Source organism: Pinus tabuliformis, chromosome 7 (assembly GCF_031772625.1).
Source record: "Pinus tabuliformis cultivar Carrire ecotype Pingquan chromosome 7, CPIR1, whole genome shotgun sequence".
Classification (NCBI taxonomy): domain Eukaryota; kingdom Viridiplantae; phylum Streptophyta; class Pinopsida; order Pinales; family Pinaceae; genus Pinus; species Pinus tabuliformis.
This window is the reverse complement of record NC_142293.1, coordinates 1744234509-1744249345: the sequence shown is the minus strand read 5'-3', so window position 1 is coordinate 1744249345 and position 14837 is coordinate 1744234509. Positions and strand designations below refer to the sequence as shown.

General features: G+C 37.7%; 1 protein-coding gene across 1 annotated transcript; it reads left to right on the top strand.

The window, feature by feature from the left end:
- Positions 1-5704: 5704 nt before the first annotated feature.
- LOC149255305 (uncharacterized) lies at positions 5705-13542 on the top strand. The gene is made up of 4 exons (XM_089455003.1): positions 5705-6407; positions 6509-10269; positions 10418-13236; positions 13409-13542. The coding sequence occupies exons 1-3, from the start codon at positions 5705-5707 to the stop codon at positions 13226-13228; spliced, it is 7275 nt and encodes a 2424-aa protein (XP_089311129.1). The 3' UTR covers positions 13229-13236; positions 13409-13542.
- Positions 13543-14837: the final 1295 nt, after the last annotated feature.

The following is a 14837-nucleotide window of genomic DNA, read 5'->3' as shown; positions in this document are numbered from 1 at the left end:
TCTCGGGGAGAAAGTTGGATGTGTCACACTTCAGGATTTTTGGAGCCTCTTTTTACTGCCATGTATCCAAATAATCAAGGAAGAAGCTTGAGTCGACAACAAAGTTAGGAGTATTTTTGGGTTACACAGAAACTCCTCACAACTATCGTGTGTACTTTCCATCCCTCATAATGAAAATTGTGCAAAGGGATGTAAAGTTTGTTTAGGAGAAAGTGATGTGTTGCTCTCTTGAGAGGGAACTTCATTTCCCACTAGAAGAGGAGATTTTAGCTCCAAAGTAGGAACCTCAGGAAGTTGTAAAGAAGCCATAAGTGGAGGAGTAGAGGGTGGAGCCAACCAATCAAGCAGAACACCTAGAGAAGGCATGAAAAGAACCAGGGAAGCTGAAAGACTTGTGAAGGATGCAAGGGAGAATGTGGATGCTCCTTCAAATTAGTGTAGGCAGAGAAGGTCACCTGATTGGTACACTAGCTACATGGCTCTAACAATTGAGCTTGTAGAAACTGAGCCATCCTCTTTCAAGGAAAAAATAGCCTGTATGGGTTAATGAAATGGTGGAGGAATATTAATCCATTGTAAAGAACAATGTTTGGGAAGTGGTCCCAAGACTATCAGATCAATTAGTTGTGGGTTCAAGAGGGATCTTCAAGGTTCAACATGTAGAAGACGGAAGCATAAAGAAGTATAAGGCCATATTTGTGGCCAAGGGGTACTCTCAAGTTGATGGAATTGAATATGAGGAGACATTTGCTCCTGTAGCAAGGTACTCATCCATTAGATCAATCTGTGCACTTTCTGCACAGATGGGGTGGAAGACCCACCAAATGGATGTAAAAACAACATTCCTCAATGGGGTTATTGAGGAGGAGGTGTACATCAAGCAACCAGAAGGCTTTGAGACATTTGATCATGAGTCTCACATGTGCAGACTCAAGTGAGGGTTGTACGATCTCAAACAAGCACCCCATGCTTGTTACACCAGGATCGACATCTATCTCACATATTTGGGCTTCACCAAAAGTCAAGCGGATGCAAACCTCTATCACATCTTTGTAGAAGGTAAATTGTTGATTAATGTCTTATATGTTGATGGTTTGATTTTAATTGGTGATGAGTAGTTGATCATATCTTGCAAGGAGGACCTTACAAGGGAATTTGAAATAAAGGGCATGGGTCTCATGCACTACTTCCTAGGGTTGGAAGTATGGAAAGGCGATGGGGAAGTGTTTGTCTCTCAAGGAAAGTATGCAAATGAGATACTACAAAGATTTTGCATGGATAGTTGTAAACCCATGGAGACTCCTCTAGTGACCAACTAGAGGAAGGAGGATGCCACTTCAGGTGAAGAAGTGGATGCCACCATTTATCGAAAGCTAGTGGGATCACTGATGTATCTTGTGAACACAGGACCAAATATGTGTTATGAAGTAAACGAGCTGAGTCAAGCTATGGTTAGGCCAACCAAATTATTTTTGAAGACATCTAAGCATGTTTTACGGTACCTCAGAGGCACTACCTAGTTTTGACTATGGAACAAACGAACAGAGGGAGTGAAGTTGTTTGGCTTCATAGATGCAGATTGGGCGGGGAGTCCATTAGACCGAAAGAGTAGACCAGGTTGAATTTTTAGTGTTGGGTCTGCAATTGTTTCCTGGTACAACAGGAAGAAAATATCTGTGGCGCACATTTTGGTAGAAGCAGAATACATGGCTGCAAGTCAAGCAACATGTGAGGTGATCTGGATGAGAAAGATACTTGTGGGAATATTTGGTCAAATGATGGATCCAATTGTGACCTACTATAATAATCATAGCTGCATCAAGCTCTCTGAAAATCATGTATTTCATGATCAATCCAAGCATATAGATATCTGATATGACCATTTATAGGACTGTGTGCAGAGGCAAATAATGTTGCTAGAACACATTCCGACAAAGGAACAAGATGTAGAAATTTTGGCAAAGGCCTTGTCAAGAGGGAAGTTCAAGTTCCATAGGGGAAGGATAGGGATGGTTGATAATCCCTTTCTTGCTGAGAGGGAGTGTTGAAAATGCAGCAAGAAAATCTCAGTTTGACTTTGCCTTGGTCAATTTAGAGAAAATTCGAATTTCCACATCAGCAAAAATCTTGGAGGTAGTTAACTGAGGTGACATGGCACTTTTCACTCAGTTAACTCAATTAATTCGAGTTGGAGGGCTTGAGTTCAGTTAAGCATGAGTGATTGCTAATTTGTAGCAATCTAATTTAGTTATATTAAGTTGTGTTCAGTTAAACTAGTTCCAACTGTTGGAGGAACTAGTGGAAGGTTAGTTGTATAGTTTGACTTCAGTCTAACTTAGTGATCATCCAATTAACTGATCAATCAGCCCAAAATAGCTAATGCATGCAGAGAATTTGAGTTACCCAGTCGAGGTGGAGATTCTAAGGCAATGTAACATCAGTTGTAGACTATTCTGGAGTGTACAGGTGTTGCATGCAACCTGATGATCAACCTGAGGAATTGCACAATCAATTTTGGAGAAATTCCTAAATAAAAGGGGCCTAATTTTTCAAGGAATTGCGCAAGCAAATAGGGGCTCAAGCAGAGGCAAAAATTGACTAAGTCTGGGTCAGAGCTTCTCAGTGAGCAGAGAGATAGGTTATTCACTTGCAGGGTGTGCTAAGTTGAGCAAAGCAATTGTAATACATCTCTATTCATCATATTAATGCAAGCAGGCATTGGGGTTTTTAGCAGATTGCTTTCCTCGGGAAAAGTACTTAAATAAACATGTAATTCTTTTATTCTTCAATGATGGTTAAAAGAAGAAGACAATAATGTGTGTGTAATTTGCAAAGCTTCTAAGTCGTATTTTTTAGTGGGGCATCTGTACATGGGATTTAATTACATTAATTGTAATATAACAATATTACATTCATTACACTCTCACCTTTGTGAGGCTCAAAGGGTTGAAGATAAAAAAACACTCTCTTAGAATGTCATGTATATACTCGTCAAATTTAAAATATTTGTGGAACACCCAACTTCCAATTGTTCTATTCAACAAAACTATGGTAATCTTGAAATACTTATAATCTTCTTTGAGCATAAAAATTCTAAAATTCTAAAAAACTCCATCCCATCATTTACCTTCTTAATATTGGACAAATCAATTTAATATAAAAATAAAAATTATTCATTATCATTCAATAGATATATAAATAATATTTTAATTATTTATTTAAATAAAATATTCCTGTATATTTTTAAATTAAAACAAAACAAAAAAACTTAACTTATAAAAAAAAAAACCATAAAAACAGAGTAAGTGAAAACCATTATTCTAATCATATATAAATCAATAAATAAATTAAAGACCATTATTCTGATCATGTCGAAAATAAATGCTTGCTTTACTTAAATAAAAGATAAATGCTTAACTTCATTGAAAAGAAAGATCGAAATTGAAAAAATTGAATCGAATAACTTCAATGAAATGAAAAATGAAAAATAAATTTATTTTTTACCCGTCTCGTTTTAATATATCTATCTTTCATCTTTCTTTTCATTAACGTATCGCATTTAGTTATAATAAGATCCCAAAAATTAAATCATGTTTAACATATCTATCTTTCATCTTTCTTTTCATTAACGTATCGCATTTAGTTATAATAAGATCCCAAAAACTAAATCATGTTTAAAAGACAATTATCTTTCTTTGGTCAGCCTACTTCATATATAAATTCCTCATTCTCCAAGTCCTCTTGTTGTTGATACTAATCCATAGTTCACAAAGTCTTACAAGGAACCAAATTTGTTTCTACCCCTATCTCAAGAAGACTTTCAATCCAATATGGTCTTTAGTTACCCTAAAGCTATTGATACACCTTTTACTATGATTTGGCCCAATGCTTGAATGCAACCCAATTCCTATAATTTTTTCACCTGGGTCTTAGAATGTAGCTAGTTATGAATAATTCCCCCATTTGAGCGAACCATAGTCATTTAGTCAAATGCCCCGCCATCAATGAGAATAATCAAAATAATCAAATACCCAAGCACTATAAAACAATTATCTTATTACCTAGAATAATATTGTTGTAGTTAATTTTGACATTGTGTACTCTAGAGTCAATAAGGTAATTGAGAAAATTGTGAAAGTAGCTCCTGATTATGAAACAACCAATAAGCTCAAGCATGAATGTAAAAGAGAGAACAAAGATGAAGCTATCCAATTACATGGCTAGGACAATATGCTTGGACTAGATCATCCCAACTCTAGTCAATCCAAGGATAATGATTCTACAAATGATGATCATAGTTTCATGTTTCTTCAATACAAAAAAATATTTCTCACCTTATTAAAACTCACTAAGAAGATTTTTGAATTAGTGTATCCTTTCTAATTGAGTTCTCATTTCCAAAAAAATCCCTCTTTTCTTACCATGGACTTACATGTTATTAGAAAACTAGTTCAAACTACAAAAATTCTATACATATTAAGGTTTATCTTTATATTTATGCTTCATGGATTACTATCAATTATTTTATACATGCTTATTTTTCCATTAATATGGAGAATTTTTCTTTTCTTTTTTTTGGTGGAATGTATTCAATCCAATTCCCTATATTAATTTTGGTGGAAGAATGGTCTTTCTCGGCTAAGTTTCTAATAAAAATCATTGGAGAAACCTTAGAAACAATTTATGTAATGATGATAATATGAAATATACCTAATCCAATTCCCTATACTAATTTTGGTGGAAGAATGGTCTTTTCGTGCTATGTTTCTAATGAAAATCATTGGAGAAATGCTCAAAATAAATTTATGTAATGGTGATAATAATGCCCTATTAGACTATCAACTAAATTTTTGGATATTATTAAGCCAATTATTATAGTCAAATTCCATGTTAGCTTAAAAAATTGAGTCTCAACTATTCCTTTGAGTTCTAATAGATCTTATCCTTTTGGCATTAGGACATGCCTCAAGTTACTATTTGAACTAACTAAAACAAAGGTGTCCAAGGTAAGGCCACTTCTATAAGTATTATAATCAAGAAAAAAACACACAAACAAATTCTCTGAGAGTTACTCCACCAAAAGCTTTTTTTCTCTAGCAATTCTCATTATTACTATTCTACGTTTGTAGTCAACAATCACGGCAATAGGCATGAGGAGATGCTTCAAGTTACTATTTGAACTAAATAAAACAAAGGTATCTTAGGTAAAGCAATTTTTATAAGTGTTATAATTGAGGAAAAACACACAAACAATTTTTTCCAAAATTACTCTACCAAAAGCTTTTTAACTTTAGCAATTTTCATTATTACTATTCTATTTTTGTAATCAATAATCCTGCCAAACAAATTTAATTAACATAATAATAATAATAATAATTTAAGGCAGCATAATAACAATAATAATAATTTAAAATAATTTAATTAGTTTTAATGAATGTATAATAAAATAAGTATTTGGTTACTTATTATAAATATAATAAATGCATATCCATTTATGAACCATTTAATCTATATAATTGAACCAATAATATTTTAATATTAAAATTAAACCTGATTTATTATTAAAACTACTGAATTAACATATTTAAATAAAATTATTTGACTCTAATATATAATTACAACTTCATTTATTTATTTATCTATGATTTGATCAATTTATGAAGGGATTCTCTTTTATAATCTTTGCAGATTATTTTTACTAACAATGGATGCTTCTCAGTTATCAGACTTATCAGGTAAGATGGAGGAAGAAGAAGAAATGTTCACTCCCTCTGAATGCTCAAGTGAGTTGGAAGAAATGTTCAATGCGCCAAGTGAGATGCCGGAAGAACAGAGTGTCAGTGAGCTTGCTCATGATGACGTTGGCATTATAGAGAAGAGCTCTGTTTCACCAAAAAATAGAGAAGGAATGCCCACTGGGTCTGGGATTTTGGAACCCTCAGTTGATAACCGGCTTCCAGAAGCCAATATTGCAGATGAGATCTCACCACTACCACATGCTGTTAAGCCGTTATCCCCAGAAGCATCGAAGGATTCTGAAGACCTTAATCAACTTGATATACTAAAGGGCCAGACTGCTGTTGCTGATCAAGTTGCAAATAAGATTCCCGAAGGTCCTCTCTTTCAAATTATGAAGATTGTATCTGACAAGCAGGAATTGAGCTTTGTAGACAAGGTCCATCTTCCAGAAGAACAGATTTTGGGCCTGTACAATAGAGTTTTACCCAATTCTGCAGATAACCATGAGTATCCTGATATCAGAATCGATTTTAAGTCCTTGAATCAAGTATCGTTGCCCGCAGTTGGCTTCTATGGGGACAAGAGAACGATGGGTAGAATATTGAAAGAAATGGGCGCGATAGATTATTCGATTCATAAGCAAATGGAGGAAGAAAAGTTTGAGGCAGGCAAATGGAGGAAGTCATCATTGTTCTCTATTGGCATCAAGAAACCCATCTCAAAGATGCATCAAGGAAAAATGTTTCATGCAATTTTATACGCTATGTAGTGGACCTTTGTGATGATGTTTATGTGTGCGTTGAAGATCATAATCTTCTTGCAGCAACTCCGGCTGATTCTGTGGTCAGCGGCACCACTTCTTTGAGGACACGTCCAAGACGAACGGAGAAACTTAAGAAATTCCGAAATGATGTCACAGTTTCGTCTGGTTTCCACCTAAACATAGGAAGGCATATCAGTACTAGGCCAACTGTTATGCCTAAACAGACAATGTTCTTTGCTGAAGGATATCACCGCTGTGCTTTTCTCACTCCCAATTATAGAGGGTCAAGAAAGTATGCAAAACCTCAAAAGAAAAATGGTCAGGTTGCTGCACTTGCGTCTGAGTTACAGACACTGTCCAAAGACTATGATCTTGATTACACTAGGCTCAGCAATGTGGACTTCGTTTCTCTTTTAAAGTATGCTACATTGCCAGAGTCACAGAGCTATACAGAATTGAAAGATTCCTTTCGGGTTCGCCGTGCAGAAAATCAAAAGTTCGATATTCAGTCGGAGTTGAACGAATTAGTGGAGCAAATATTGCAAACTTTTCTCCACGTTCTACCCGAGTATTGCGGTTATATTCGATATTTATCAGATTCGGAATCTGAAGAGAGGGGGCGTGTTGCAGCTCAGAAAATTGATCATATTCCAAAAAATCCGCTCCAGCAGCTGGAAAATCAGTTGGCTACCATTTGGAATGGCAAATATCGTGGGAAGAAGACATCCAAGTTTCGTCCGACGGATGGGATGGACACAAGATTCATCGTTGAAAGATCTGGAAAGTCTGCTCACCCGGTTATGTTGGAAGAAGAGGTTATGTTGAGGTGCACAGATAAAATTGGCAAGACAGAAAAGGCAAGGTTTACCAAATCTGGAGTCAATGAGAAACGCCCTGTGGTGTCAGGTGAGCAGCTTATTCTGAAATTTCAAGATGAAAGAACGTTAACAGGGACTGTAGAAGCCTCGAAAGATGCACCCCGTGAAGGGGAAAGCTATTTTGATCCAAAAAAAATAGTAAACAAACTTAGTAGTTGGGTTAGGCAGAAAGAGAAAGAGCTTTTTGATGGCTCGGAGATTAAGTTTCATCCAACAGATGGGGTGGACTCAAGGGATTCAGCATTCATCGTTAGAAAATCTGGAAAGTCTTCGGACTCAATTATGTTGGAACATAAAGGTGGCCGCAAGACAGAAAAAGCGAGATTTAGCAAATCTGGAGTTACAGAGAAACGCCCTGTAGTGTCAGGTGAGCAGCTTATTCTGAAAGTTGAAAGTGAAAGAACGTTAAAAGGGATTCTCGAAGTTTCAGAAGATGCGGTCCGTGAATGGGTAAAATCTTTTGTTCCTAAAAGATTACTAACCCTCGCACAGAACGTTGTTTTCTTGAGCTTCCTTCTGAGCGATGGCATTTCAGAGCAGATGAAGAGCTTTGGTCAGCCTATTATAAACAAACTACAAAAGCAACAATGGCAGAGAGATTTCACAATTGAGAAACGGCTTTTCTTGGTCTTCCTCACTAGCAACGCCGAGTTAGACCAAGTAAAGAATTTCAGTAACATGGAACAGTTTCTGACTTCAGGTAGCCTTGATAATATTTTGGCTGAAATAGAAAATGGGAAAGCGGACCGGTCACCGGAGTTGCAAGAGTCTTGTGTGCAGTGGAAAAGAAAGTGGAATGGTTTCAAACTTGATGAGAATTTGGTAGGTGCTGTTTTTGCCAATGAAAAATGGAAAAATCTTTGTTCATCTACATACAAAAATGCAAACGAAGAATTCAGAGGAAACATCCTATCAATGATTATGAAGGATATCCAGCCCCTGCTTATGAGCAAATTTGAATCCCAAAAAAAAGCAAAGGAGACACTTCAGGAGCAGGAATTGAAAACTGAAGAGGAAAACTTTCTGACTGAAACAAAGAAAAAACTATCCCAAAGAAGAGACAACGGAAAACGTATGCATATTACAAGCTGCTCTATTTCAAGAGCAAATTATACGTTAGAAATCTCCAGCGAGGAAGAAGAGAAGCCCGATATACAATGGATGATTGTAGAGTTGCCACCAAACAAAAAGGACTTAGACGAGTTAAACTTAAATCCAATGCATTGCATTATACCCTCTTGCTCGAACCCTTTTGAATTGGTGTGCTGTGATCCTGAGATAGAAAATCTGAAAAAGGTTGCATATCTGAAATCTGGTGAGTTGCTTGTTTTTCTTCACGATAAAGAACATAATAGGCTGGACTTGTACATGTCGCCCAAAATTGGACAATTTCTACATGGGAGAAATCTTCTTCACTCATTTAAAAGGGGTTTTGAGTTGGTAGCTTTTGATGAACGGACCAGATTCCTGGCTTTATATGATGCACAGCGTTCCAAGGCTGTAATATACAAGTTTGATGAATCATTCCGGAATATAGATTGGACAGGCGTTGTAATCATGCTCAACTTGTTTTCTGGAAGCACAAATATAAAATGGATGCAGTGTGTTCCCGGGAAAGGTGAAATGGTTTTAGTTGACGACACAAACAGGCTGAGAGTGGCAGAACTCCATCACCGGCCATTGATGAAGCCTAAGATTATGACACTCTCATCAGACTTTTTAAATGCTTTCATTTCAGGGGATGGCTCCTTTCTCTTCGTTTTCCACACACCTGCAAAGTTTTCAGATCAAAAAGAAGAATGTGCTTCATCTTCTGCTCAAGGAGCTGCACAAGAAAACAAGCCCACGTCGGAATTTGAGCTGAAAGTTTACATGTTAGGCGATGCCATGTCTTTCTTGAAGAACATTTCATTGAATATAAATGTGGAAGATGTTCGTGATTTACAGGTGAAGCTTGTATATTATGGTTCTCAGATTCACCTTGTTGTATACTCTGATGTTGTACCTAGCTTTTCTTCTAAAATATTGAATCTAGTCTCAGCGACAGAAGCTTTGGAGTTTGAAGAATTAGGAAAACAAAAATCTACCTCAGAAAGAGATCATAAGAATGCCATGGACCGGGACTCTCAGAATACTAGTAGTGCTACGTTAGACTACATCTATCACATTTTTGATAAATTTGCAGTTGATCCCGCGCTATTTAGAGGGAGTATCAGGGATCTCAACCTCCATGTTTTGCTCAAGTCAAGAGACACCACCTTTGGAAAAGACAGAGGGCAAGGGAAATATGAAGAATACTTGAAGAATGTTATTGGGCGGTTAAAGCAAGAAAAAGGAAAGGACTTTTCAAATCTCAGGATTCAATTCAAAGTTCAAATGTCTGAAAGTTGTGACTCAAACACTCTACATCTCTCACTCCCTCACTATCTAAAAAAGCCTTTGGGAAACTGGGTCCGTCAACTTATATGTCTTGTACCCGTCCAAATAACTCGTGCTGAAAACAATGGATTACAGCCCTTGCTTGATGGGCTTCAAATACCTCCACACCTCACTTATGCAGATAGCATATCACTGGCAACTTTGTTGCGCTTCGGCTTGTATGATGCTGTCCTGAGTCAGTGGGATGGTAAAATCAAGGTTGTCTCGTCAATGGGCAAACAGAGTAGTGGTAAATCATTCTTATTAAACCATTTATCTGGCTCGCTTTTCGATGTAGCTGGGGGGAGATGCACTGATGGAGTGTGGATGACAGTTCGAATGGACTCAGAGTGCCTCTATGTATTGATGGACTTCGAGGGATTAGGCAGTTTTGAGAGAACAGAGCAAGAAGATATGTTACTCTCAGTCCTAAATGCTGCCTTGAGTAATTTAACAATATTCAACAAGAAGGTTTGTTTTTAGAACTGTCTTATTCGTTTGCTTTTACTGGTTTACCATTTGATTTTCTCATATTAAATAGTGGCCTTAGCTTTCTTCTTTCTGTTACTGTAGCCACACAAAGATTAATTACCAATTGTGATACTTGCTTCTTATTCAGGATTTTCATCTTGACAAGGAGACGGAAGTTATCTTTCAGCGATTCCAAAGTGGGGTAAGTTTGGTGAAGGAAGATAAAAAACTATTCAAAGGAGTGTTCTACATAGCTATCAAGGATGTTGATGTCTCTGATGTAGAGGAATTAAAAGATGAATTCCGTCAGAAACTTCTCCAAATTTGTCAAAGATCTCGTGAAAACTTTCTTACCAAGATGTATGGAGGAGTGGTTGAACTTGCTGCAATGGCTCCTTTTACTCGAAGAGAATATCATCAAGAAAGCCTATTTGATATTGCTTTGACTGTAGAAGAGTTGGGACATAGTTATGAGAGTGGCCGTGCCTTCTTGACAGATTTGAAGCTTGTCATGTCCCAGATGGCAGTGAAGGATTGGACCTCTGTAGATATGAAACGTGTTGCCATGCAGGTGGATATCCTTCGTGGGATCTTGGTTTCTGCTGTTAAGGCAGGATGTATTTCTGTGGCAGGAGCCAAAAAGATACTTACGAATTTTGACTCTCAGGAAGAGGTAAGTGATGCTCCACTAGTACTTCGGGATCTCTCCATTGACTTGCAAGATACTGGCCTCGAGCTTGCGCCTCTAGATGAATCTACGTCAAAAGATCGGATTTTGAGTCATCTTAGATCAATACAAGATGGAGTCTCGGATAGAAGAGGCGAAAGTGGTGATTTATGGCACTTTACGTTTCAAGACTTCATAGAGGCTTTGGCTGATAGACAGTGTGATCGAGTTCAAAGGTGGCTTCGCTGCAACACCGCAGAATTTTCTGGGAATGATGATGTGCAAAAGTTGCAACTGGAGGCAGTTCTAGCTCTTGCAGAATTGAAACAGGGACTCTCTGTATGTGGTTGCAAATGTTCTGTTTGCTTTTGGCGATGTGTTTTAGAGAAAGGTCATTCCTCTGATCACTCTTGTATGGGTAACCATGTTTGCGCTGAGAAGTGCACGTATTGTTCTCTCGAATTACACCAAGACCAGGAAAATGAAGTGGAGGAATGTAAGCATTTGGCAGGCCATGAAGGGAATCATGATTGCAAAATGAAAAATCATACATGTGCCGAGATATGTTCTTTATTTGACAAATCATCCAATTGCAGCAAATCTTGTTGCTTGACAGTCGGACATGAAGGTACTCATAAGTGCAATTCATCACAACATTTGTGTAACATGAAATGTTCCCTTCCGAGCTGCAAAAATCCCTGTGTCATACAGATTGAGCTTGGGGATCATGATAAACATGCCTGTCATGAAAGGTTTTGTCCCAAAGATTGCATCATGGAGGGGTGTCCTAGGAGCTGTGGTTACAAAGATCACTTCCATGAATTGACAAGTGATGAACATCTGTGTTGTGAGAAGCATGGTTGTCGTAAGGAATGTGAAGCCGATGGAATTTGTGAAATTCTCACTGAACTTGTGCGACACACGCGCTCATTTGAGGGCAGAAGAGGTTCCTTTGAGTACATACATTTATCTGAACAAAATGGTAAGAAAAAGAATTGTTGCATTGACATTCCACCTTTTAAAACATCCCATGATGGTGTGCATCTTCACACACAAAATCCAGATGTTGTGCATCACTGTAACGCTAGATGTCAAGCTTGCGGGTATTTTTGTCCAAAACCTATTGATCACACTGGTTTGCATAATACTGTTCATGGGAACATGAGGAATGTCAATTTTGCATCAGACCAGGAAGAATTCGATATCCAGGGTAGAAAGTATGCTTGGGGGGAATCTAGTGTGGCAGAAATGTGTAACCTGCATTGTAAAGCACAAGGTCGGGGTCACATTCATTTAATTCCTTGTCCCATGAACGATGGTTTGCCTTGCACAAGTCATATCTATGATGGCTCTCGGCATGAGACAAGAAAATATGGCCCAGATGTGGATGTCCCAAAAGATGAACTTACCCATGAGACTTACTGGATGCAAATGCGGTTTGAAGATCCCTGTACTGAAGAAGATCAGAAAGAGTTTGCTCTATGCAATCATCTCTGCAGGTCAGAGGAGCATAAAGACACTGATGGTAGTTCCACAAAATCTTATTGCGCAGAGAAATTATGGCATGCCCCTGTACAAAGAACTTCAACGCCATCCTCTGGAGGCCACATAACTGCAGATGGTCACCGTTTTCTCTGTGACCATTTGAAGAATGTACCGCATCACGTGGTTTTTGTTATTGACAGGTCTGGTTCAATGTCTACTCCTGATATAAGACCAAACTTGGCCAAATGTATTCCTCGTCACAATTGTAGGTTGGGCTGTGTGTATGAGTCTATTGATAGATTCATTAAGACTCGGCTTAGAACCTCTAGCGATGATTCTGTATCTGTGGTTCTATTTGATGATACAGCAACTCTTGCCCTAGAAAGGCAAGAGATGAAAGAAGATATAGTGGATGGTCTTCTTCAATATGATGCATGGGGGGCAACTAGTTATTCTTCTGGTTTGACAATGGCAGAGGAGGTAATTTGTCGGGGTTCGAATGATCCTAATGTGGAGAAGAAGAAACCAATAATTATTTTCTTGAGCGATGGTGGAAACAATGATGGACAAGATCCTCTTTTTTTTGTGAATAAATTGAAGAAGACAGAGCCAAAGTTGATATTGCATACAATCATGTATGGAACGGATCCTGCAGCTTTTATCTTGGAGAAAATGGCAGAAATTGGGAATGGCACATTCCAGCTCAGTCTTGATGAACTGCAATTAGCACGAAGCTTTGAGAATTTAGCGATTAGTCTGGAGCCTAACGTCGTATCTGTAATCCCGGCTTCGAGATCAAATCCATAGACTTAAAGGTTTAGTATAATTTACTGCAATTCTAGGATCTATTTTATTCAAGTATCTGCAGAGGCCTTTATGAGTTCAATTTTTTTTGTTTGTTGTAGGGTAAAGCAGCTAACATTTGCATTCCAGCTGTCGTGGTTTCCACTCTCTTATTAGATTTGTTAACCCAGCTCTACTTCTCAGTGGCAGCTAGTTCATTATCGTATGCAGCGCGATGAGCAGAAGCCAGACGGAATGCTTTCTATTTTGAATATGCGTGGATGGTAATAATATCCTTTCTAGTTTTGCACATCTTAAGAGTACAAGAAAGATTGCCCCATATATGCATTGCTTCTGCAGGTCTGTAATCTGCACTCTGCTAGTATTGTCTCATATCTTTGCACATTGCCAATACTGACGTCTCATATATCAATTCACTTCACTAATGCTTGCCCTTAAAAGTGCAGATATTCTCAACAAGTGCCTCCACATGTCTACTAAGAGGATGGTGCATTCATGAGATGATAGTTGGGAAGAGATTTGTGTGGTAACTAGTACAAATTCCTTCCTATATCTTTTATTTCGACCTCTTCCTTCTACATGTGTGCCTTACTAAATACTTGCATATCAAAAGTTGATTATCCCAACACTAACCACTGATCACTGTTAACATCATCTACTGGTACACATGTAGCAGTAGAACAAAACAAAGAAGACATTACTCAAAGTTGATATAATTTTATTAGTTCATGAGCTGCAGGGTATGTTGCCTGTCAATATGCAGCTAAAGAGGCTTCCAGAAATTAATGCATTAAAAACACACATTACCGTTAGTGACATCTTCTGTTGGAGGTTAAAAGGGTTGGGTTTGTGAGTATTATTTGCATGATATTGTCAAGAATGTAATGTGCAGAATCAAACATTAATGCGTAGCATGTGAGATAAGCATGACAAGTGATGTATATATTCCTTAGGTTGCTGTTAAATGATCTTTGTGCTGTGGGCTTAATGGATCCCACACAATGAAATTGAAAGCAAATACCTAGATAGTGACCTTATTTGGCCAAACCTGGCTAATTATCCCAACACTAACCATTGATCATGTTAATATCATCTGTTGGTACACCTGTAGAACAAACGATGAACACTAAAGAGGCTAATTATCCCAAAACTAACCATTGATCATGTTAATATCATCTGTTGGTACATCTGTTGGTGAACCTGTAGAGCTGCACGGCATGTTGCCTGACAATATGCAGGTAAAGAGGTTTCCAGAAATTAATGCATTAAAAAAGCACACATTACCATTAGTACCATCTTTTGTTGGAGGTTAAAAGGGTTTGTCAATATCCGCATGATATTGTCCAGAATGTATATGTGCCGACTTGAGCGTTATTGTGCAGCAGCATGTGAGATAAACTTGTCAATCTAGGTATATATTCCTCAAGTTACTAATAAATTATCTTTGTACCATGGGCTTAATAGCCTGAGCATCTCGTGCCATGAAATTGAAAGCAATTATTGAGATGTTGACTCTTATTTGGCTCAATTTTTCTGGCATTCGACCTTTTGCATGTTAAGCTACTTTTTTGTGGAGGGATAAATCTGTTTTTTAGTAGAATCCAGCGCAGCT